Source organism: Ictidomys tridecemlineatus, chromosome X (genome assembly GCF_052094955.1).
Source record: "Ictidomys tridecemlineatus isolate mIctTri1 chromosome X, mIctTri1.hap1, whole genome shotgun sequence".
Lineage (NCBI taxonomy): Eukaryota > Metazoa > Chordata > Mammalia > Rodentia > Sciuridae > Ictidomys > Ictidomys tridecemlineatus.
Genome location: NC_135493.1, coordinates 71695661 through 71721687, shown reverse-complemented (window position 1 = coordinate 71721687; position 26027 = coordinate 71695661). Strand labels below are relative to the sequence as shown.

General features: G+C 37.5%; 1 protein-coding gene across 1 annotated transcript in view; it reads left to right on the top strand.

Annotated features, from left to right (window-relative positions):
* Positions 1 to 26027, top strand: part of Ophn1 (oligophrenin 1) — a 383470-nt gene that overhangs the window by 194335 nt on the left and 163108 nt on the right. The window contains exons 11-15 of the mRNA XM_040282142.2: positions 10137 to 10228; positions 15008 to 15086; positions 17541 to 17574; positions 18108 to 18170; positions 19316 to 19390. Of these exons, the coding sequence (XP_040138076.1) occupies positions 10137 to 10228; positions 15008 to 15086; positions 17541 to 17574; positions 18108 to 18170; positions 19316 to 19390 (343 nt within the window). The remainder of the gene's footprint in view (positions 1 to 10136; positions 10229 to 15007; positions 15087 to 17540; positions 17575 to 18107; positions 18171 to 19315; positions 19391 to 26027) is intronic.

Here is a 26027-nt window from a genome sequence, read left to right as displayed (position 1 = left end):
ACCCCCAAATTTTAGCTGAATGATCATGACAAGCAGAAGGGAGGAAGATATACCAAGTCAATTGACGGTTCTGTAAGCAGTTCAGTGTAAGTTCTGTAAGCAGTTCAGTGATGGCTATTGCAGAAACTGTAGATTAGTTTTATCTTTGTCTTCACCGGCACAGGGATGAAGATAGGAATTCTGGCAATAATGACTAAAGAAAAAATTAGGTAACATTCCAGAAGACACTAAAAGAAAACAATTTTCTTAACAATTTATATTATCTTCATCGGCACTGGGATGAAGATAGAAATTCTGGCAATAATGGCTAAAGAAAAAATTAGGTAACATTCCAGAAGGCACTAAAAGAAAACAATTTTCTTAAAAGAAAACAATTTTCTTAACAATTTATATTATAGTGAAGAGAATTATTAAATATAATGAAAACTAAAGGTGAGAGTAAACAAACAGATCTGTTAACCTCCTTTTTGTTTACATATTAAAACAATTCTTAACAGTTATTTACCCAATTTAAATTAAACCATTTAAATCACGTGAATAAAAAAAAAAATATTTGGATCCATCTTTTCATGAGCGCTCATCATATATGATATATAGAAATATGTACATTGGACATACGTACATTCAAACATATAACACAAAACACAAGTGTGCACACATAATATAATACATACAACACATAACACAATAGTAAAGGCCTTATAACTTTTTACAGGTAAAATCTCTATTGCAATGTTTAAAAACTCTATAGTCAAAAAAAAAAAAAATAGAACTGATCAGCAAAACATTAACCTAGGTCTGTATGAGCTCAAAAAAATAAAATAGAACTTCATGATATGGGAAAGGGCAATAATAAAATAGATATTGAAAAAAGCATCCTGGTTCTGTCGCAGATGTAAGGATAGCCAAATTGGAGTTTTGGATATCAGCTATTATGGATTTGAGCTAAATCATCTTCTTTTTGGTCTGTAGAAATCGCTTTAGTTAATCTCTCTGGAATCCAAATCGGCTGCTGTTCTCTCTGTGGAAACACAAAAACAGACCCCCGACTCCAGACAATCACTGGGTCAGGATTTTAGTTAATCTCTGCGGAATCCAAATCAGCTGCTGTTCTCCCTGTGGAAACACACAAACAGGCCCCCGACTCCAGACAATCACTGGGTCAGAACCTTGGTTAATCTCTCTGAAATCCAAATCGGCTGCTGTTCTGGGTCAGAACCTTGGTTAATCTCTCTGGAATCCAAATCGGCTGCTGTTCTTCCTGTGGAAACACACAAACAGACCCCCGATTCCAGACAATTACTGGGTCAGGACCTTTCCATTGTCCTGTTAGAATATCTTTCCAAAGTACCTTGGGCTTATGTACATTTTTTGGACACATATGCCTTTCTGCAGCACTAAGTCCTGATGAATCCAAATTTAAAAAGTTTAGAGTAAAAAGCGTTATTTTAAGTTTATCTTTGGGGAATATATACCCCTTCCCAATTCCATCTTTTTGCTTTAATAAGTACATTTTAATAGTTTGATGAGCTCTTTCAACTATGCCTTGACCCTGTGGATTGTATGGGATTCCTGTTATATGAGTAATGCCAAATGATGAGCAAAATTGTTTAAAAGAAGTAGACGTATAACCAGGGGCATTATCTGTTTTTAACTGTTTTGGAATGCCCACAGTGGCAAAATTTTGTAAGCAATGAGCTATAACATCTTTAGTTTTTTCGCCGGCATGAAGGGAGCCCATCAAAAATCCAGAAGAAGTATCAATTGTAACATGCAAATATTTTAATTTTCCAAATTCTGGCAAGTGTGTGACGTCCATCTGCCAAATATGGTTAGGCATCAATCCTCTAGGATTGACTCCAAGATTAACTTGTGGTAAAAAGGTCACACAATTTTGACATTGTTTTATTATTTGTCTAGCTTGTTCCTTAGTTATTTTAAAACGCTTTTGTAAAGTATTAGCATTGACATGGAATCTTTCATGAAAATTTATAGCTTCTTCTAGTACAGAGAAAATATGTATGTCACGTGTAGTTTTATCTGCTAAATCATTGCCTAAACTAAGGGCTCCAGGCAATCCTGTATGTGCCCTGATATGTCCTATAAAGAATGGATCTTTTCTGTCCCAGATTAAACTTTGTATAGTGGAAAACAAAGAGAAAACAGTAGAAGAAGGGGAAATTCTACCAGCATCTTCAAGGGATACTATAGCATTAACTATATACTGGCTATCAGAAAATAAATTAAATACAGAATCTTTAAACATCACAAAAGTTTGTAATACTGCATTAAGCTCTACCTTTTGAGCTGATTGTTTGGGTACTAAAAATGTAAAAGTTTGATCAGGTGTAACTATTGCTGCTGTACCATTATTTGACCCATCAGTGAATATATTTGGAGCATTCATGATAGGTGTTTTTCTTGTCATTTTTGGAAAAATTACAGGATGCAATGACCAAAAAGACAATAAAGGATTAGATGGTAAGTGGTTATCAAATGAAACATTAGATTTGCACATTATTATTGCCCAAGTATTTAACTCATTAGCTAATTCATCAATTTGATTCATAGTATATGGAGTAATAATTTTATGGGGAGAAATTCCAAACACTGCCTTTGCTGTTTTTATTCCTTTGAGTATTAATTGTCCTACAGCCTCAGGATATCTAGTAAGAATAGTGTTAGGAGAATAAGATAAATGTATCCATAATAATGGACCTTCTTGCCAAAATACTCCTGTAGGAATATTTTTTGTTGGTAATACAATAAATAATAAAGGCAAACTTATATCAATTCTATCCAAATGCATATTTTCCATATATGTTTCAATGATTTTTAATGCCTTTCTTGCTTCAGGCGTTAACATTCGGGGTGAATTTGGATCTGATGGACCTTTTAGGATATCAAATAAAGGTCCCAATTCTCCTGTTGGAATACCTAGATAAGGCCTTATCCAATTTATGTCTCCTAATAACTTTTGAAAGTCATTAAGTGATTTGAGTTGATCTACTCGTATTTGAATTTTTGGTGGACGGACCATGGTTGAGGATAATAGAACTCCTAAATAATTAATTGGAAAATTTAATTGCACTTTATCTATTGCTATCTCTAGATTATAATTTTTTAATAAGTTTGTAAGTGTGGCATAACATTCTAGCAATGTGTTTTTAGCTTTGTGTGCCAATAACACATCATCCATATAGTGAAATATTTGTAGTTCAGGATTTTGATTTCTAAGTGGCTGGATTACTTTGTTAACATAAATTTGACACATAGTTGGGCTGTTAGCCATCCCTTGAGGGAGTACTTTCCATTCATATCTCTGATCAGGACCTTCATGATTTAGTGCAGGGATAGTAAATGCAAAACGTGGACTATCCTCAGGATGAATTGGAATTGAAAAAAAACAATCTTTAATATCTATAACTAAAACATACCAAGTTTTTGGCAAAGCAGACAATTGAGGAATCCCCGATTGAGCAGGTCCCATAATGACCATTTTATTGTTAATGGCTCTTAAATCTTGCAGTAATCTCCATTTACCAGATTTCTTTTTGATGACAAAAATGGGAGTATTATGGGGAGATACAGAAGGTTGTATATGTCCTTCCGCTAATTGTTGTTTGACCAGATCATGGGCTACTTGTGTCTTTTCTTTAGTCAAGGGCCACTGAGGAACCCATACTGGTCTTTCTGATTTCCATGTAATTTTTATTGTCTCAGTGGCCCTTTGTGAAAATCCAACCCATGTCTGTCTGTTCCTTGATCTATTTGTATTGGTGCTGCTATACATTGTTCTTGTCTTTCTAATCTTTTTCCTTTCCTAAAACCTTGTCTAGCCATAATAGTGGGTGCATTTTGATTGATATTATTTGTTAATGTCAAACCTAATTGATCTAAGACATCTCGTCCCCATAAATTTACGGGAAGATGATCCAATACATATGGCTGTATAGTTCCTTCACATCCTTCAGGATCCTTCCAATCTAATAGCATTGCACTTCTATCGGGATTAGTCGCCACTCCTAGGCCTCGAAGCGATTGAGTGGCTTGTTGTAATGGCCAATGTTTTGGCCATTCTTGACGAGAGATGATGCTAAGATCTGCACCTGTATCCAGTAGCCCATTAAATTCATGTCCTTGAATATTTAGTTTTAGCATGGGGCGAGAATCTAAATTTAAAGAAAGCATAGCCCAATCTACACCTGTGGAGCCTAATCCCTTGGAACCTCTTTCTACAACATGACTGGAAAATTTATCATGTAGGCTTGGTATTATTAGTAACTGTGCTATTCTATCTCCTGGTGAAATTACTGATATACCCTTTGGAGAACTGGCTATAATTTTTATTTCACCTTCATAATTGGAATCAATTACCCCAGGACTTATCAAAAGTCCTTTTAGAGTAGAAGAGCTGCGTCCCAATAATAAGCCTACTGTTCCTTTGGGAAGAGGTCCTTTTACCCCTGTGGGAATGATTTGAACTCCCATCTCTGGAGTTAGTACTGATTTGGTGGAGGCGCAGATGTCCAACCCTGCGCTCCCTCTGGTTTGTCTGATGAGGGATCTGATGTGCTGGGCACTACCCTGATGGGGTTGCTGGGGTTGCTGGGTTCCTCCAGTGCTCCGTATATTTGTGGTTTGGGGCCCCGGAGCATTGGGGCCCCCTGTCCATTTTTTGGCAACGGAGCCCGATGCCTTTGTCCACGATATTGTGGATAAACACCTTGTCCTTGTTCGTTTTTTGATAATGGAGTAACCTCTATGGTGGTTTGAGGACGGTATTCATTAGCCCAATATAATGGAGTACCCTCTATGGTGGTTTGAGAACGGCATTCATTAGCCCAATGTCTCCCTCTACGGCATCGTGGGCAAATACCCGGTATTCTACTTGTTTGATACCTAGTTTTGTTAAACCCTCCTCCTATGGGGCAATTCCTTTTAAAATGTCCTGTTTGTTGACAATTGTAGCATGTTCTTGGCCTGGCATCTAAAGCCTGTTTTACTGCAGCTGCCACAATTTGCCCTTGTTCATTAATGTCTCTGGCATCTAAAACCTGTTTTACTGCAGCTGCCACAATTTGCCCTTGTTCATTAATGTCTCTGGCATCTAAAGCCTGTTTTACTGCAGCTGCCACAATTTGCCCTTGTTCATTAATGTCTCTGGCATCTAAAGCTTGTTTTACTGCAGCTGCCACAATTTGCCCTTGTTCATTAATGTCTCTACATAATTTAATATATGTGTTTAAATCTTCATGTTTCCATGGTCTAATGATATCTCTACACCAACGATTCGCTTGGTCATAAGCCAGTTGTTTTATAAATGGCATTGCTTGTTCTGTATTCCCAAAAACTCTGGTAGCTGTTTGAATAAGCCTATCTACAAATTCAGCGTAAGGTTCATTAGCTCCTTGTATTATCTTAGATAATTGACCTTGTAAACCTCCAGGTTCTTGTAAAGACTTCCATGCCCTAACTGCATCTACAGCAATTTGTAAATATACACCAGGATCATATGCAAGTTGTTGCTGCCGATCCTCATAAGGTCCCTTTCCTAACAACATATCTAGATTTCTCTGAGGATAACCAGCTGCTGCATTTCGACTAGCCGTCTCCTTGCAAAATTCCTCATTGGCAACCTTCCATAACAGGTATTGTCCTCCATTTAGCACAGCTTTACACAAACTAGCCCAATCTGCTGGCGTCATGCTTAAGTTGGTAATGGATTCAACCAAGCTTACAGTGAAGGGTGCTTGAGGACCATAGGTTGTTACAGCCTCTTTTAGCTCCTTCACTGATTTGAAATTTAAACCCTGGTAAGTTCGCTGCCCTCCTACCTCAAATACAGGGCATACTTGAGATCCTGTCTCAGGATCCAAACTATCAACTGCGGGGGTTGGGAGTCTCTTAGCATATGGAGGTGGTGCTGTTGATTGGACACTTATGCCCTCTGGTGATAGAGTGCTGTTAGTAGCAGTCTCCTGTAGAGGTGGCGCTGTTGGTTGAACACTTACGCCCTCTGGTGATAGAATGCTGTTAGTAGCAGTCTCCTGTAGAGGCGGTGCTGTTGGTTGGACACTTACGCTCTCTAACAAAAGGGTCTTATTAGCAGTCACCTGTTTTAACTTTTCCCCTGATAGATTTTTCTGCTCTAAACTTCCTTCCTCTGTCTCACTATCTCGAAAGACCTTCTCTTTTACTTGAATCTTTTCCTCTTTCTGACTAGCTCGAGCTTTTACTTGAATCTTTTCCTCTGTCTGACTAACTTGAGAGACTTCCTCTTCTACTTGAATCAATATGTCTTCTTCTTCCTCTACCTCTGTCTGAACTGAAGGCTTTGGACTAAGCAAACTAGATACCAACGTCCACAATGACAATGTGCCAACTGGCAGAGTCCCTGGGTTGTTCTTTTCTATTCTTTTTAAATCTTCACCATGATGGTTCCATTGTGATATATCTAACAACTCCTCCTTAAAAAGCCATGGGCTATATTCTTGTATTACATCAACGTATGCCCTGACTGCTCTTGGTTTTACTGGGAAGCTTCCTTCCTCTAACAATTTACTTAACACTCTTTCGGTTTGTTTTTTACTAATTGCTGATCCCGTATTTCTACTATAATACAACCCAGCAAGATGACGCCAAACAAAACCGAGACAGAATCCAATAAAAAGGGAACCACACAAAATCATTATAACAGCCTTTCTATCCTCCTGACATATGCATCCGTCCTTTCTCCCTATCTGTTCCTCAAACGCAAATAGTTTTTCCCCAGATGTGAGTGGTTTTTCTTCCCTCTCACTCATCTCCAGGGACAGGCAAGTTAAAACAAAAATGAAGCAAAACAAAAGAGGAATCTTAGAATGGCCACCCATCCTCTCGCCCTGCCCTCAGGGGCGAGCAGTTTACTTACCCTCAGTCGCTCCCCGTGCGAGCCACCAAATGCCGAAGTCTGGCTTGGCACAAATCAGGAGCCACTTGTCAAAAAGAAACTAACTTTATTTTTAGAACTACAAACGCCAAACAAAACAGCTCCAGGGAAAAACCCTCAGAGCCCAACTGCCACCACCGGCTTCCACAAGCCTCTCTCCCCCACACCAGCCTTTTCCTCCCACAATCCTCCTCCTCTTGAGGCCGATTGGCTGGGTTGCGTGGGCAGAGCCAAAGAAGTCACCCAATGAGCAGCTCCGTGGAGGAGCCAATCAGCTAGATGTTGCTGGGGCAGCTGTGAGCCAATCATCAGCTGGCAGTCTGAAGGGCAGGGAAACAGCCCAATGAACATCACCGCAGAGGAGCCAATCAGCTAGATGTTGCTGGGGCAGTCTGAAGCTTGCTGGCAGCTGGAAGTTTGCTGGGGCCCCTTTGGCTGTGGCTCTCAACACTCATTCATGACTTCTAACCAATCTTCAGTTTCTAGCCTGACAATTGTTGAAGTGTCTTTCAGCATAGTTCCACTAAATTCATGTCATGTTGCAGCACAGAATTTGTTCCAAGTCAGTCAAAACTTAGATATGTATTTGACTGGCAAGTGCTTATGAGCAACACTGGCCTGCAGTATTTTATTTTTCTACACATATTATTTTCCAAATCCTGGATATCCAAACTCCTTTTATAGACAGTATTACCATTTAGGCCTTTTATTTCCTTCTTGAATGTACATATTGCAAAGTCTAAGATAGATTTAACAGACTCCACTTTCATTTCCTCCTGGGCAGATGCGAGTAAGCCCCCCTAGTTTTTGTTTCCCTCTTCCCTTTTCATTGAATGGCTTCTTATAAAACCACAATAGTGTCAGCATAAACTGTCTTAGTGAGGGATTCTTTCTGGAATGCAAAGAGGAACTTAGTTTCCCATTTAGAAGGTGGGGGTGTGGGGCATAAAAGTAGTTAGTTCAATGTCCTCAAATTGGAGTTGGAAATGATTTCCTCTTGCTAATTCTCTGGTATAGTTCCTGGTACTTCTTTGTTTTTGAAATGTAAATAATAGAGGTAAATGATGCTCTAATAATAATAGTACCAAAATAACACTTTCTTGAATACTTGCTGTGTGCCAAACACTAAACTACACATGTTCTGTTCTGTGCCTCATATACTCTCTCAGCAATACTGTGGAGTAGGTATTCTTTTTCCAATTTGGAGATGGAGGAATTGGCCTTTTTTCTGATCATAACACTTACTAGTGTCTTCTATATCTCAGCCCATCAACTCTCATTTGTGTTGTACCATTGACTTTACTGATCACCTTCCAAATAGTATTTTATTGTATCCTCTCTCTTCCAACGTAGAAGAAATAAATACTACATAGGGAGTCTCAAAACTGGGTTTAAATCCCGGCTTTGTGATCTACTTACTTTTTTGATCTTGTCTAAAGTATTTCTCAGTCTCAGTTTGTTTATCAAAAGAGTGACAAAGACAATAATTTAGTTCATAAACATTTATTGAGCACCAACTATTTGCTAGGAGCTAGAGATAGAAAGAGGAATAAGACAATGCCCATGTCCTTGAGGAGTTCTCATTCAAGTGGGAGTATTAGACATAAAAACAGGAAAGTTTGATATAAAGTGCAAAGAATGGGGTGGGCAATATATGGGGTTGGGGGAAAGACTTTGGAGGAAATTAAAACGGAAATGCAGTTTGTACTAAGTAAGAGCTTAGTCAGGCAAAAACAGACAAAATCACTTTGGCTGGAGACAACAATATATGTAAAATTGTAGAGTCATGAAAAAAACATGATATGCATGTGAGTGAGTATTTTGGCACTGATGGGACAAACTTGTGGGGGGAGGCCAAAGTGGTGGGCAGGATATAGGCCCCTAACTACAATGCTATTGAAGCTAATGTAGTTGAGAGTTTAAAGAGGGAGGGTGAGTACATGAGTCTTTCACTCATCTTGAAAGACTAATAGGTAGCATCCCAAGTATTGGAATAAGGAAGACATATTAGATTTAGAGTTGAGGGTTTATAGTACAGGAACAGCAAAAAGTATTGACCTGCAAGGGGTTGAGTGTGCAATGAGAGAGATGTATTTGATGATTAGATATATGGGCTGGTTTGGATGGCATGTTGCATAGGCACAAATCTGGTACTTGGGCAATGTTCCTGAATTTGAGATAGCAAATATTGCCATTTAATAGATTGTGAAATTGAGACTCAGAGAGGGAAAATAATTCCCCCAGGGTCACATAGCTCGCAAATGGCATAATTGAGATGACTCTAGGTCTTAGATTCCTAATTTTTTGGTATTTCCACTATATTAACTTAGGTTTCTTCAAGTAAGCCATTTTACTTCTCTGAACTTCACTTCTCTCAGATAGTTGTGGTGAAGAAAGCTGGTTTTAAACTACCAGCATAATATGGGACATTTTAGATAATAAATGTTACTTCTGTTTTCTATACCCCACACACACTGTGTTGAAATGATTGAGGGAAAAGTGAAAAACATAGAACAGGGAAGATTTAGTCTGTAGACACAGTGGGTTTCAGTGGCTTAAAAGCCCACAGACTAAGGTGAGCCACACTGTTCTGTACATGTGGAACATCAAATGCCACCTCAACAAATACATAAATTTGCTTTTTTTCTCCGACTCATCCTATTATTGGAGAGGTTTTTTTTTTTTTTTTTTTTTTTTATGATTCCTGTCATCCTCAAGAGCCTGGGGTAGGGACCAGAAATGTTTGTCCTCCCTCTTTCATCTGCCACTTTAATGAAGTTTTTTGCTCAACTTTCTCTTGCATTCTAAGGATGGTTTCAAAAGCCACTTACCTTGTTACAGCCTCCTGACACAGAGGTCTCATGAAATTTTTATTTTGTATACTTAATGCTATTTAGATAATCCATTTCTCCTACACTATCCTTGGGTGATGTATATTGTGTTTCCTATTTAATCCACTATGCTTGGGAAAGAGTGCTTGCCTGCCCTGAGCATTTTCTCATCTCAGCCATGCATTTGTGGAGCAGGGAGAAACCATCTGCCATCTTGCTGCAAGTAGTGTTCAAAGGGACAGGGTTTTTAGTGAGTCTATACATGGCTCCTGCTGCCTTCACAGATGCCTTCTGAATGACACCAAGAAAGTTGCAGGGGGAAGAAGTTCCTGTGTATTTTTTAAAATTACATGTTAATCCTTCTGTCATATCAGGGACCCTTGGATTTAACCCTGAAATACTGCGTGAGAAGGAAGACAGAGTCTATTGACAAGAGGTTCTGTTTTGATATAGAAACTAATGAGAGGTAAGTTATGCTGGTAAATTGGCAATGTTGCCATGTGCCAGATGCTGAGCCTGGAGAGGTCTTTTATTTTTCCTCTGTCATTTCTTGATGCAAATGAGCAAGTGTATTAAAACAGAGTGTCATGCCGGCTTTTCAGTCTGCCTTTCACAGAGATCCCTGTTTGATCAGCCCACAGCTGGTTTTCTCTGTACATGCTACAGGCACATTTGCCTCACCTGTTTTGGGCAAAAAAAAGAAAATCACTCCTAGGTTTTAGTTTGCTGTCACACGTGTGAAAGTTCCATCTTTGGTGATGCTGCAAAAAGGATAGGACGACAAGTTTGATCTCTTAAAAATCTCTCATCATAATAAAAATGAGTTAATTGGCATACATCTTTGAGGGAAGGCAGATTAGGTGGAGGGTGGTGGTACCATGGGGAGTCTTGTGGCCCACTTGGTGCAAAAATGTTGTAGACTTTCTCTATTTTGCAGTTATTTATGTCAACTAGAATAGTTTATCATGTCAGCTTTACTTGCAAGACATGGCATGCAAATTTGAGACTTTGGTTCCAATATTTTTCTCCAGTTGTCTTCTTTTTTCTTCCCTGAATCTGAACCATTTTATTGGAGGAGAATTTAACCTTTCAATTTTAAAATTAAAGTATTTCACATTATTTTTGAAAAAGGCCTGCTTTGGGAGGCTGATCAAAAATTTGACTGAATAAACATGTTTCTACATTTTATTTTAATCTGCTATCTGAGTAATAGAATATAGACTCTATAGAGTCTCTGGTCTGTAGAGTAGAATCTAGAAAAATGTTCAGTTTGCTAGAAAGGACCTTGATGGGTGAATTATAATATATGAACAAAAATAGTGACTGGAATCATAAAGATTAGAGTAAGATATGAGGGCACTTTTCTTTCCCCGGAATAAGTAATTACTAGTCTATTTCCCTATTTGAAAATTGGGATGTTATTATGGGACTCTCAGAATTTTGATTTGTGTATCTATATGACTTCTTTGTTAAAAATAGTATCACTATGATAGTAAATGTAGTTACCAGTAACCATGAGACTGTCACTTATTTTCCTGACAGTGTCAAGCCTAGTTAGAAGGGAAAAATGATTGCAGGTTCTTGTTTCTCCTTATGAACCTATAGTGTCTTTGGTTATGATGCATCAAGGTGCTTAGTGTTAAAATTTTCCTTGTCTAGTTCTATTCTGATTCCATTTTCAGTTTAAATTTACAAGCTATACTAATTAGAACAAATTTAAAAAAGAAAAAAAATCACAAGCTACATGCAAAGAGTCTCCCTGACAAAAAGCAGTTTGGCTTTGGCCCTGAGGTTAGAGGCTGAGACCAATTTTATTTTATATTTTTTGTACCTTGTGTTATGCATAGCTCATGATAAGTAATAGTTTGGGTGTTTATTTTTAAATATCCTTTCCCTTCCCCAGAATGATAAGGAATTTTGAGACTAGATCCCAGGAATTGAAATTCTGATGAGTCTGTCATATTAGTTTCCATATATTGTATTCTTTAAAAAAATCTCTCACTTAGTCCCTTAAACGTAAGTTATGGATGAGAAGACAGAGACCCCCAAAATTTAACTAATATTTAACTGAAATATTAAGTATTTAATTTGCCCAACAAAAGCCACATGATAAATGGAGAGGCTGACCTCAGTCCCTGGTCTGTAAGTACCTACAGCCCCTGCCCTTTGTTATTTTGTGCCATTATATTTCATAAACCGAATGAAAATGCTGTGAAATAGAGTGTTAGAGATAATAATGAATAGGTGATGAGAACCTCTCTGCAAGTGAAATTTTCTAAGGTGTATGGCATCTACTTTCCTAGGTACTTAATCCCATGTAAGGAATGGAGTTATGCTTTTTAGCAGGCATCACATATCTCTGCTCATATTCCCTGAAGAACAGAGGAAAAGTGTTCTTTGAGTCTCTCTTTCTTTCCTATCTTTCCCTTCCCTTCCCTTTCCATTTTCCTTTCTTTCTACTGAGAATTGAACTCAGGGATACTCTACCACTGAGCTACATCCCCAGCTTTTTTTCTTTTCTTTTTTCTTTTGAGATAGGATATCACTAAGTTGTGAGGCTAGCCTCGGATTTGTGATCCTCCTGCCTCAGCCTCTTGAGTCACTGAGATTACAGGTGTGTGCCACTGTGCCCAGCAAGTTCCTTTTTTTATTTCAGGAAAAGAGGGTAAACTTTTAAAATTTGAGTGGTTTTTTTTAACCAGTTTTTGGAAGCCCAAGCTCATAGCACATCAGACTGTCTTAATCATAACAACAATAGCAGCTGCTAACTTTTGCCAAGTATTTACTATGTGCCAGGAACTGTTCTCAGCCATTTAAGTGCATAATTACCTTTATTTCTCACAGCAGTCACACAAGATAGGGGCTGCTGTTATTCTCTGCTCACAAAGGAAGCCAGGGGGATGAAAAATTTAAGCAACTTGGGTTACACAGCTACTCAAAAGGTAGAGTCTGGGGTTCTGTTGCTGAATGTCATACATGCCTTTTGGTTCTAGATGGAAGGGCTGAAATTATAAAGGTAATTAGTGGAAGAGTCTCAGTTAGAACTTAGTATTTTTTATACTTTGTCATTCTGTTTGTAGTAATATTGTTCTTTAAATTCTTCTTTGAGTCACATCCAATAATCTCCAAATGTTTCCTCTCTATAAGGTCAAGAGAGGACAAATAATGACTTTTCAACTTCCCCAGTAGGGATTCTGAAATCCAGGAGGGCTCTAAAAGCATATCTATTCTGCAGTTTGCTTTTATGTATGGTGTTCATTTGCTTGTTTTCCTTCCTTTTGACTTTGGATTTCAGATGAGTAGTTATCTTTACAAAGAGCATTATACTTTTGAGCCCCACAAGATATATCCAAAAGATGAGTGTTTCTTAGAGAGAGGTGAACTCAGAAGAATTCTGTATATAGAACCAACTTCTGGTATTCAGTTGATTCTGCATTAAAGGCTACTTGGCTTTCCATTTAAGGGGTATTTTAATGAAGTAAGACATGGAAGGGTAGGTAGAATAGGAATCCCATGATATCAGCACTGCAAAGGAACTCCCTGCTCATGTGTTCTAAAACCCTTTACAGATAAAGAAACAAAGGTCTAGAGAGGCCAAATGACTTATCCAGGGTCTGTTGTTATTGTTCTTATGATTCTTTTCCTCTGAGAGAAGTCTCATCTGATCATAGAAGAAGTGAGAGGAACCAAGAGAGAGATTGCAAGCTGACTTTATGTCTACAATAGTATGGTCAATCCCAATTTCCAATTTGGTCATGAAGGTTAAAAAAATCATAAAGAATATACAAACCTGAGGTATCTCTGGGTATAGGTAATGTCTCAGTCTATTCATGCTGCTATAACAAAATACTGGAGACTGGATAATATACACAACAGAAATTTGTTTCTCACAATACTAGAAGCCGAAGTGCAAGATGAAATTGCTGGCAGGTTGGTGAGGGCCAAACCTCTGCTTCTAAGATGGCATCTTTTTTCTGCATTTTCTATAGAGAACAATTATTGTGTTCTTACAAGGCAAAATGAAGGGAATGGAAGGAATTCATTCCATGAAGCCTTCTATGAGGCTCCTAATCCCATCCTTAAGGGTGTATACCTCCTCTTGGCCCCACCTGTTAATATTGTCACATGGGTGATTACTTTTCAACATATGTATTGGGAAGATATTCATATCATAGCAGTTAGCAAGTAAATAGAATATAATTGAGTTTGAAACCAACTGCCATGTAGAAGAGGCTTTATAGTGTAGTGGTTAAGAATATGGCTACTGGACCATACTTTCTGTGTTTAAACCTTTCTCTACCACTTATGTGCTTTGTGATTTTGGATAGCTTCTGTAGGCTTCACTTTCCCTTTCCATGAACTAGAGATGATGAGTATAGTAACTGCAGAATGGACTGGATGAATTAAATGAGTTTGTGCATATAAAATATTTAGAACAGAACCTGGCACCTAGTAAGCATTTGAGAAATATTAATTGTTGTTATTCGTCATAAGATTGCTTCTCAGCCAAAAGGCCTCCTCTCTGTAGCTTAGCCAGTCTTCCTGTTGCTGAAATCTTTCAAACTGAAAATGTTTCTTGGACATCTAAGGTGGTAGAAGGAGCAAAGTTCTTTTTCTGAAAGAAGAATGTGCCTGTGGTGTACATACTCACCCAGCAGAGTGTAGACCAAGTGACTGATTTCCAAAGAGGCACAAAGAGCTTTACTTTGGCTGAAGCACAACAGGGTCATTTTACATGGGTATTATGGTGACGTATCTCAATATCTGCCTTCCTGTTTCTTTGCTCAACCCTGGCATGGAATCACCAAGATACCACCAAGATACCATCTCCCTCAGGGTCCTGAGAGTTACTGTTGTCTAACATTCCATTATTGTTCTAGTTAAAGAGCTTTTTAAGCTGGGTGCAGTGGTGGTGTACATCTATAATACAAGCTACTGGGGAGTCTGAGGTAGGAGGATTACAAGTTTGAGGACAACCTGGGCAACTTAAACCATGTACAAAATAAATATTTTTAAAAGGGCTGGAGATGTAGTTCAGTGGTGGAGTGCCCCTGAGTTCAGTCCCAAATACAGATAAATAAATAAATAAATAAACAAACAAACAAACTACTTTTTGAAAACTTAGAATTCTGTAGGACTGTGGCTTGCCAATGGGACACTTCCTAGGGAAGTGATGGAACCTAGATCACAAGACTCCATTCCCTTGGGCAAATATCTGCTTTAAACTTGTCATTTTTCCCCTCAGACCAGGTACCATCACTCTGCAGGCTCTATCAGAAGCTAACAGAAGGCTATGGATGGAAGCTATGGATGGGAAAGAACCTGTAAGTTGCCTCAGATACTAGGAAAACCTCAGCAACGTAGTCCAATGTATGAGTGCCCTCTAGTGGTGTTGGTGGGTCTAAGACAATTAATTCATATTGAAAACGTTAAGAGCTGGAAGGAATCATAACTTGCATATCTCGTTTAATAAGTAAAGCAACTTGAATTCCAGAGGGGACTAGGATCACCTTCTGAGAAGGCATTGAAGCTCCCTGCTCTAATGTTAGACTATATAGCTATCTATGCCCATAAGACCTTAAGAAAGGGTATTAAGCTTTTTTTTTCCAAATTATATTATTAATATGTGTTCATGGAGAAGAATAGAAATAATTGTTATGGCTGTAAATAAGCATTTATTAATAAGTTATCCAAAACAATTTTTATTCTTCCTTTTTCACCCCTAATTCAGCATATTCTCTTTCAAGGTTCAACTACTGCAGGAGATAGAGTTGTCATCCTGTATCCCAGTATACTCCATTTATAACACTGTTAGGCAGATGAACAATTGATCTCTTAAAGTGTGTATATTTTCCTAAAAAGACCAATATGAGAAGTCAGAAATCACTGAAGTGCATTCTCTTTTCAGTCTCTTTCTAGTAGATTTCTTTTGGTAGCATTTATGAAATAAATTATATCAGCCTCCTAACATTTGAATCACAAAAGCATGGATTTGGGTCCTGGTTCTATGATTAAATTGTTGTGACCTTGGGTGAGTTATTTTACCTCTCTGACACTCAGTTTTCTTTTCTTCACTAAAATGGCTTTAATATATTTAATAATTTTCATCCACAGGGTTGCTTTGAAAAATCAAATGAAAACTTTTCTGTAAATTCTTATGCATTACACTCATTTTCATTGCATCTCACGGATCTGAAGGATAGGCGCAAAGCTACTGAAATTCAAAAACATTTGTATACAGTCTAGAATCCTTGCTTTGTTTCAGCCAAAAACAAACCACAAAGGGAAATGCATTTCAGGTTTTTCTTTCTTTGTGTCCTCAGTGCCCTGGTGAGTAAGATGAGTAACCAGATTCCAGGTTGCATTTATTATAATCCAGCAGGTAGCAGGAGAGAGGTATTACTATGAGGACTGCCATCCAGGATGTAGGCCAGGGCTTGTCATCCTTCCAGTCACCTCCTCAAACTTGATGCCTGTGAAGTTTCTTGAGGAAGATGATAGGTGGTCAGCTAAGCACTAGAATTTATTTCTTAATTTTTTCACCTGCACTTGTTCTTCCTTTAGATTTTTAAAGATGGAAGGATACAGGCAATCCTTTGCAGAGAATGGTGTTAGAACATGGGCCCACTGAATATGAATCCTCACCTAACTTGATCATGGCAGTCTTTTCATATATGTCTTGTTTATTAAAGCAGCCTGAAAGGCTGGTCAGCTCTGAAATCTCTATCACTGAATTATCCATAGGTATATACAACATATACAGAAAAGTTTCTTTTTGAAAGAAGAGGCTGTTAAAGAGGCCTCTAACAGATGACCTGTAAAGGGCTTATTTCCTGCAGCCTCATATTGCTAATACTGTTGCTACTTGACTAAACATCCCAAGCCACTGATCTTACACATGATGTGCATCACTTTGATTAGAGCATCAAGGATCAGGGCTTGAGAGAACATCTATTCCAATCCTGATCACTTTACTGATAGAAATTTTGAAATCTAGAGAATGAAAAGGGCATGCTAAAGATGTCCTAATGAGGTAGCAGTGGAACCAGTACTACTAGATTTCAAGAAGTAAGAACTTTCTTTCAGGGCTATTACATGGTTACCACAATGTGTATTTCGAGACTTCTAAGGGAGGGGGGGCTGGGATTGTGCTAAGTGGTAGAGCACTTGCCTAGCATATGTGAGGCACTGGACTCAATCCTTAGCACTGCATAAAAAATTCTAAAAAATAAAGGTATTGTGTCCATCTATAACTATCTATCTATCTATCTATATATCTATACCTATCTATCTATCTATATCTCTATCTATATATATGTATATCTTTATACATCTATGTATCTCAGAGAAATCTTGGTAAAAACATGAATCTGTTTCAGATTGACTCTTGCCTTTCCAAAGAGAAAAATCCATTAACTAGTCTTGGGGATGGAGTTTGGTATTGAAAAATCATTTAAATTTTAGCATTAATAGCCATTACCCAGGCATCCATAAAAAAAATCATTTCTTTTTTTTTCATGCTTTCTAGCTCCATCATAAAAATGCTCTAAGCTTTATATAAAGTAAATGTCTAAGATGGATTGACTACTGCTTCAGTTACAGTAATGAAATCTGGCACAATTTTCAGGGATTGGGAAACTATTTTCTCAGGATCTGGGCAAAGATGATTTTGTTTAGCCTACTTTCCTTTTTGTTCCAGCCCTGGAGTCAATATTTGCCCTGCTTACCTATAGTGATTCACAATAGCCATGGCTCTTTCTGTTTCTCTTCTTTTGTAGATCTACCACAGCCCCATAACGAAACAGGAAGAAAGTGAGTCATTCAAATTTCTGCTCTACTGACATTATAAACTGCAGGCTGTCCCAGTCATAGTGAATGCTGACATTAATGTAATGTACTAATGATGCAACACTGAATGTTGGATGCCTCTGTGTGAAATGAAATTCAGCTTTATTTTTAAAATCATTTATTGATTGAACTAAGGAAGTCAGTTCATTTAGCAAATGGTGGGGATAGTAGTGGTGATGTAGAGAAACACATTATGTGTTTTTTGTTCTAGACACAGGATAGAAATAGTGTGTATTTCTGAGCTAACATTTCACATTTGAGGTCACTCATGCCTAAAGCAGACAAAATGCAATGGGCTCAATAAAAATATTTTGTGTTATAAGAGTTAAAACTCTAGATATTCCCTGAATAAAAGGATCTTTCTATTTAAAGGTGATTGGAGATGAGTAAAAAACTCCTTAGTTGTCTTACTGTTGCCCTTAGCATGATCATTGAATGTCTGATAGGAGATGTCCATTGTAGTAGGATCTAACTCTGCTTTCCTTTGCTTGAAACAGTGGAGCTGAATGAAGTGGGGTTCAAGTTTGTTAGGAAGTGCATCAATATCATTGAGACTAAAGGTAAGATCTGAACCACAGTCTTGTTATTGTTTAAATCTGGTCATTGTCATTTTATCCTGGCATTATTTCTCTAATGTAGTAATGGAATTATCTATTGGTCAGGACCCTTCTTGGGAATGACAACTACTAATAAACTTTATGCACTGGATACAATTTGCATAATTTCAACAAATTCTAAAAACAGTATCCAGACATATTTGCATAATTCGTAGTTTCTTGTTTTTAAAGAGAAATCACATCAAATGGTTTGTAAGGTATTTTGAAATAGTATCTAGTACCTTCAAGCAATGTTATGATGGTGGCATTGTAGATAAACAAGATTTCAATTTCTGCTATAATATAGATATAATCCCAGCAACTTGGAAGGTTGAAGCAGGAAGATCACAAGCTCCCTATATGTAGGAGACCCTGTCATATAATATGAAATCAAAAGAGTTGGGGATGTAGCTCAGTGGTAGAGCACCCCTGGATTCAAAAGAAAAGAAAAGAAAAGGAAGGAAGGAAAGAAAGAAAGAAGAAAGGAAATAAGAAAGGAAGGAGGGAAAAGAGAAGAGAAAACAAAACAAAAAACAAACAAACAGCAACGATGGCAACAAAATATCATACTGGTTTAAAAATTGATGGAGCCAAGCTAAACTTAGGCACATGTGAAATTAACATGGTTTCTTGTTGATGATACTTGTTGGCTTTCCTCAGAAGATATTTAGAATGTAAGTTGGTGTAGAATATGAACCAAGCCTCTTTAAACTTCAAAATGTTGCTTCAGTTTTTTCTCAGTGCAGAGAATGATTTTTTGCTTCTTATCTGCCATACTCCAACCTCTTCTCCTTTATAACGTTGCTTGGGAGCAATGTGAGGGTTGATATTTCCTCATGTTCAGTTGAACCCTAACTTCTTTGCAATGCAGTAACACCATTCTCACCTATTTGCTGCCACTCACCTAAACATGTGCTTCTATTTACTATGTGGTGTATTCTCTTTTCTTCAGATTAATGGGAAATTGGTACAGTGCAAATGAAAGTATGGATGATTAGGAGGAGATGCTTCGGAACTGACTCTTGTGTACAAGTACAGAAAGGAAGTACTCAGGAGGAGTTGGAAGTTCTAATTCTGTAAACAAAACTAACCTGATTTTCTTTTCCTAGGCATCAAGACAGAAGGCTTGTACCGCACTGTGGGCAGCAATATTCAGGTTCAGAAGCTGCTGAATGCCTTTTTTGGTAACAATTTTGTTTTCACAATTTTTATTGGAAGTAGTTGATATATTAAAGCAAATGTTATTGGAAGAGAAAGGAGACATTGTTAAGGAAGGTTGGAGAATGTGTGTGTGTGTGTGTGTGTGTGTGTGTGTGTGTGTGTGTGTGTGTATACTTTTTGAGATGGTATCTCACTACGTTGCCCAGACTGATCTCAAACTCCTGGGCTCAAGTTATCCTTTTGCCTCAGCCTCTGAGAAGCTGGGACTTATTGGCATGGGGCACTCCAACTAGCCCACAGAAAGTTTTGTTTTTTGGTACCAGGGATTGAATCAGGGGTGCTTAACTGCTGAGCCACATCCATAGCCCTTTCTTGTATTTTACTTAGAGACAGGGTCTCGCTGAGTTGTTAAGTGTCTTGCTAATCTGTTGAGGCTGGCTTTGAACTCGCAATCCTCCTGCACCAGCCTCCAAATTCCTGGGATTACAGGCATGTGCCACCATGCCCAGCTCCACAGAATCATTTTTAAAATGTTTTATTTTTTATTTGTTCTAATTAGTTATGCATTTTCAAAGGTAAGATGTGTGCATATTTTGCTCACTGTGTGGAGAAAAAAGTACAGTCATATGTTGCTGGTGGGACTGCAAATGGGTGCAACCACTATGGAAAGCAGTATGGAGATTCTTCAGAAAACTTGGAATGGGACCACCATTAGATCCAGCTATCCCACTCCTTGGTTTATACCCACAGAACTTAAAATCTGCACACTACAGTGATGTGGCCACTGTAGTGTTTATAGCAGCTCAATTCACAATAGGTAAACTATGGAACCAACCTAAGTGCCCTTCAATAGATGAATGGATAAAGAAAATGTGGTATATATATTTGTTGGAGTAGTAATCGGCTTTAAAGAAGAATGAAATTATGGCCAGTAAATGGATGGAGTTGGAGAATATCATGCTAAGTGAAATAAGTGAAACCAAAAAAAAAAAAACAAAGGCTGAATGTTTTCTTTGATATGCAGATGCCAATCCACAATAAGGGTGGGGTACTAGGGAAGAATAGAGTTACTTTAGATTAGGTCAAGGGGAGTTTAAGGGGGGAGGGGTTTGGGGGTAGGAAGGAAGTAGAATGAATCAGACATTATTACCTTCTTTACATATATGACTGCGTGACTGATGTGATTCTATAACATGTACAATCCGAAAAATGAGAAATTGTACCCCATCTATGTATGATATATCAAAGTGCCTAAATGCATCATTCTACTGTCATATATAACTAATTAGAAACAATACAAAAATTGATAAAGAAAAAAATATTTTCAAAGGTAAAATACGTGCATATTTTGCTCACTGTGTCAGAGACAGTCTTAAAGATATGGTTGTCATCTTGCCTCCTTCACATCCCATTTATTCCTCAAGTTGTTTGCAATTTGCCTTTTACCCTTGCCACTCCACAAGAACTCCCTGGCCTTGCTTAGCAGGTATCCATACCTGTCAAACCCAATGAGTGCTCTTTAGTCTCTATTTTCCTTGATCTCCTTGTTGACCACTTCTTTCATTTTAAAACTTTCTCCTTACTTAACTTCTGTGACACAGCACTGACCTGATTCTACCTTCTTGTAGTATTTCTTGTCAATGGCTCTTAATGGATCTTTTTCTTTTTCTTATCTTTTAAATCTTGTATGGGTATTTCCTAGTGTTCTTATTTCCTGTTACTTTTTCTTCTCTCTGTTTTTCTATTGACTGATTTTTATCCTTGTTCTGGGTCACATTTTCTTTATTTTAAATATATATCTACTTATCTTTATTAGATAATAGATATCATGACTTATGAAGTGTCTTGATTTTGTTGACATAGTTAAATGAGCATTAAATTTTGTTTTGAAAGAAATTATTTGTAGATAAGCCTGATCATTCAAGGTTTCTTTTTAAGCTTTGTTAGGCCAGTCATAAAATATCATTTTCTTGCTGGTTTAGTCCTGCTAGTAAGGCCTTACTTCTTGTCTCTACTAATTAGAACCCAGGCAACTCCCAACTTTGTGAATTCTGATATATATATATATATATAAAACCAGGGATTGAACTCAGGGGTACTTAACCACTGAGACACATCCAACCCTTTTTAATATTTTATTTAGAGACTGGGACTCACTGAGTTGCTTAGGGCCTTTCTAAGTTTCTGCGGCTGGCATTGAACTAACAATCCTCCTGCCTCAGCTTCCTGAGCCACTGGGATTACAGGCATATGCCACCATGCCTGACTAATTTTCAGAATTGTTTAGCTTAAAATTTCCTGGTATTTTTCCCCAGCCTGTGGAGTTTCATCCTAGGCTTATTTTTCACTCATGACTTTGTATTCAGCTACTGATTCAGGGGAACCTATAGGTAGGTTTTTGTGAGTTCTTTCTCTACATAGCACCCTCTACCCTTGTACTCTGGACATTCTAGCTGTATCAGCCTCCAGCAACTTTGATCATAGTCTTTTCAATTGAATAACACTTCCATGCTCAGCTTGAGTTCTCACTCCCTTTGCTTTCCTCCACAACGTTCTTTCAGGTAGCAAGCTGTGGTGCTAATAAGACATGTCTCGTTTGTTTTACTTTCCTCACAGTCATAGTCTTGTGCTATCCCTTGTTGCTTCATAGATACTACTGTCTGATTTTCTAAATGTTCCACCAGGAGGGCGAGTTTGGGACCAGTCATTGTGCTATGCCTGGAGTGGAAATCCCTCTGTGTGGTTTGACTAGCACCTGTGTGCTGACAACTCCCCCGATCTCTATTTCAGATCATCATCTCATGAGTTCTAACTAATGTGTCTAGTTGCCCTTTGCATCTGAGTTTCCCAACCATGGTTTCACCATGGTACATATCAGAATGATCATATTTATATTGCATGGCATCCTAATCATATCTATAAAGGACACTGAGGAAAATAGACATGAATGAAACAGTAAACCCTAAAAGATGAGGAATCAATGTTGGGATCACTGTAAAGGCTCTCTCTGCATAGATGTCCCATAGGTATCTGCATTTGATATCTCCAAAACTAAACTCATAGTGCTCTTTTTGTGAGCGGTGGTAAGGTCAGTTTTCACAAAGTGTCAGAGAACAAAATGAGTGTGGAAAACTGCAGTTTGGATAAAGCACTTTTTTTGTGGTCTTTTCTTTGATACATGGCTTATCTCTCACAACCATGCAGGCCTGACTCCCTACCCTATTAGCATTTAAGGATGCTACAGCACGCAGTAATGCAGTAATGGCAGGTGTGGTGATTTTGAATTACAGGTTACATCATTAGGATCTAAGTATCTATTTTCCTTAATGATGTTCTATTTCTTGATTTGAAAATTCAAATTGCCTTATTCGTGGCCAATTTACAACCCAAATAATTACCTAAAAGACACTTTTCATATGTAAAATAGCTGACAGGGTAGCTCAAGATATTGAGTCTGTGCAGAGTGATTGAACTTAGATCAAATGTTTAGAATTCTGTTTCCATTACCACTACATTTTTCTACCTGATGCATAATAAGGTAAAAGAAAATGCTATGCCTGGCATCCTACTGATTCCCAAAAGGACAGAAACGATTCTCCCAAATTGCACATCAGTTTAATTTGAATCAGATATTTAAGAAAGTGGTAAGGTTAGCATATCTTATCTATTCAATATCATAACTCATAGGAATATTTGAAATATATTCCAGGAAGTTCTGGATATGATAAAACAGTGTTATTTTTCTTACTTAGGTATAAAACTAATTATCCCAGATCCTTTCCCTAAATCTAAGAATTTCTACATCTACTGATGATCATCATTCATTTCTTCTTTCATTCAGTCAACATTTTAGGATCAGGCTTTATACTTGGGGCTGTGTAGTAAGCAGTGAATACACTACCTACATTCCCAACTTTGTGGGACGCACATTCTACAGAGAAGGCTGTCTCTCAGCTAGCTCATATTTTCTAATCATAATTTCCTTTCTTCTATATACTTTTTCCTGTTTTGTCTTCTGGGGTTTCTTGCTGGGATCCTCAAAATTGTCTTGTCTACACCCCTCAATCTTTGTATTGCTTTCCTAATATATTCTCATGCCACTAGGGACTTGCTGCCTGAGTTGCATGGGGATCCAGCACAATTTATCCAGGAGGAAAAATATTCATTTCCTATTGTGTTTCCACCACCTTTTCCTGTCTTCTTTATCTCTCATGCTGTATGCCAATCTAAAGGACACTTTTAGCCATTAACTGAAACTACTCACTGTCTTCTTTCCCTATGCCATCTCCTCTAATATAAAACTATGGGATTTCCTCTATTGCTTATTAAAGGTTTTATTCTTCTCCTACCTGAAAATTGGACTTTTTTTTTTCAATACTGGGGATTGAACCCATAGGTACTTAAACACTGAGCCACATTCCCAGCTTTTTAAAAAAATTTTGAGACACAGTCATACTATGTTTCTGAAGCTGGGCTTGAACTAGCAATATTCCCACCTCTGGCTCCCAAATTGCTGAGATTAGAGGTGTGTACCATTCATCCAGCATTCAACTTTGATCAGCATATTTAAACATATTAAAGATAGCTGAAAGGAAAAATAGGAAATCCGACTCCCTAATAATAAGGTGTTTTTTTTTTTTTTGGTACCAGAGATTGAACCCAGGGGTGCTTCACCACTTAATCTCATTCCCAGCCCTTATTATTATTATTTTTATTTTGACACAGGATCTCACTAAATTGCTTAGGGCCTTGTTAAGTTGCTGAGGCTGGCTTCAAATTTGTAATTCTCCTGCCTCAGCCCCCAGAGTTGCTGGGATTACAGGTATGTGCCAGTATGCCTAGCAACATATTCATATTCATAGGAGAAATACATAGTTCCCTAAAAAATGAAACAAAAACATACCACACTTACGTTTAGGAGCTGCAGGACTTGAAATCTATGCATTCATTTTGAAAGGGAATCTAATAGGATTTTTCACTTTCAATGAATATAAAAAATATTTTACTTCTAAAGCCAGTACTTGTCTTTTATGTATGTATGTATACATATATGTCATCAATCAGTTTTTCATATAGGTTCAATGCATTAGTCAAAACTAAACTTACTACTATAGATGTTTCAATTATTATCACATCATGTTTGCTCTATTTACCTCATTCTTCTTTTCCTTAGACTTATGTTCCAGCTCTCCTCATCTCATTAATTGATTCTCACAGTGTTTATTGAATGCCTTTTATATGCTAGACAATAGTGTTTATGGCTGCTGTTTACCCTTGTTTTTTTCCCCTCTCATCCTTCACATGTCTCCCTTGTTTCCTGTTCTGACACAATTATCCTGTGACTATTGATTCACTTCCATGAGATCTCTCGATTAGCACACACTGGAACTCTTCCAGATAAAAGTAGCTAATCAATGTGATCAGAAATATAAGTCCAGTCTTCCCTAGATTAAATACCTGCCATCTGGTAAATTACATTTGCAGAATTCCCAGGTACCTAGTACATGCTCTAGCATTCCTCTGTCTATGCTTCTTAACTAGTTGCTAGCGTCTCTGGGAATCTAAGATTTAGCAAAGTGATTGATTCATAGGAAATAATCAATTTTGCAATGAGGATATGCATTAATTGTTGTTAATGATATCTCTAAGCCATAAAATTTATGGCAGTGCTGACCAAAATGCAATCCAGCCATATTAATATATTATATATTATATGTTACATATATTCATATATTTCCTAGGTATTCCCAATAATGGTACAAGTTATAATGGCTAGTTACCTGTAGTAGGGTTCCATATACTTTTGCAAGCATTACCAAAGCAAAATTTAGAAACCAACAGAATTTATTTAATAAAAATTTTCAGGGAGTCTCATTATAGTATGAACATATATTCTAAATTGATATTATGGGTTGATGAGGCTATATGTATCTTCACTCAGAATTTTTAATTCCATAGTAGGTGTATCTACCAAATACTGTAGAATACCATAATGAGAACAAACAAAATCATGACTGGAAATATGAACTTCACAAGCAATGGACAAACTTAATAAAGATAACTATGCTTCGGAAATAAAGCATAGCAATAAATGTTTCACTCTTTTGTATTAAGTCCAGATCTTGAAAACATTGTTTGTGTTGTGCTTGGGTCAGAACTCAGGGCCTAACTTTTACTAGGCAAGTGCTCCACCACTAAGCTACATCATCAACTCCCTTAAATACAATTTTTGTTGTTGGGTTGCACTTATCACATTATATGTGTATTGATTTTTATTGTGTATCTCTCACGGCAGAATGTTTATTTTTTTCTTAACAAATTAACTATTCCATACATGATCAGACATCATACTGTAGAACAAAATTCCTACCATAGGTATAGTGTCACAAAATACAGCTGCTATGAATCTCTATAAACAGCATTAGTACCACCAAGTTACCTGAACTGATATGTAATTAATACTTAGGAATAACAGATAATAAAGAGGAAGTCAATAGTATTTTCACAGATGAAGCCAGAATTCTCAAAAATCTCTGAATCCCAATCAGAAGTAATTCTTTTTTTAACCTATGTAGCAAATAATGCACACAAGAAAACTATTTCTCTTCCCTGTTAGAGGGCATCTCTTATTTGTTCTTCCTATTGCCTTATCATTCCCAA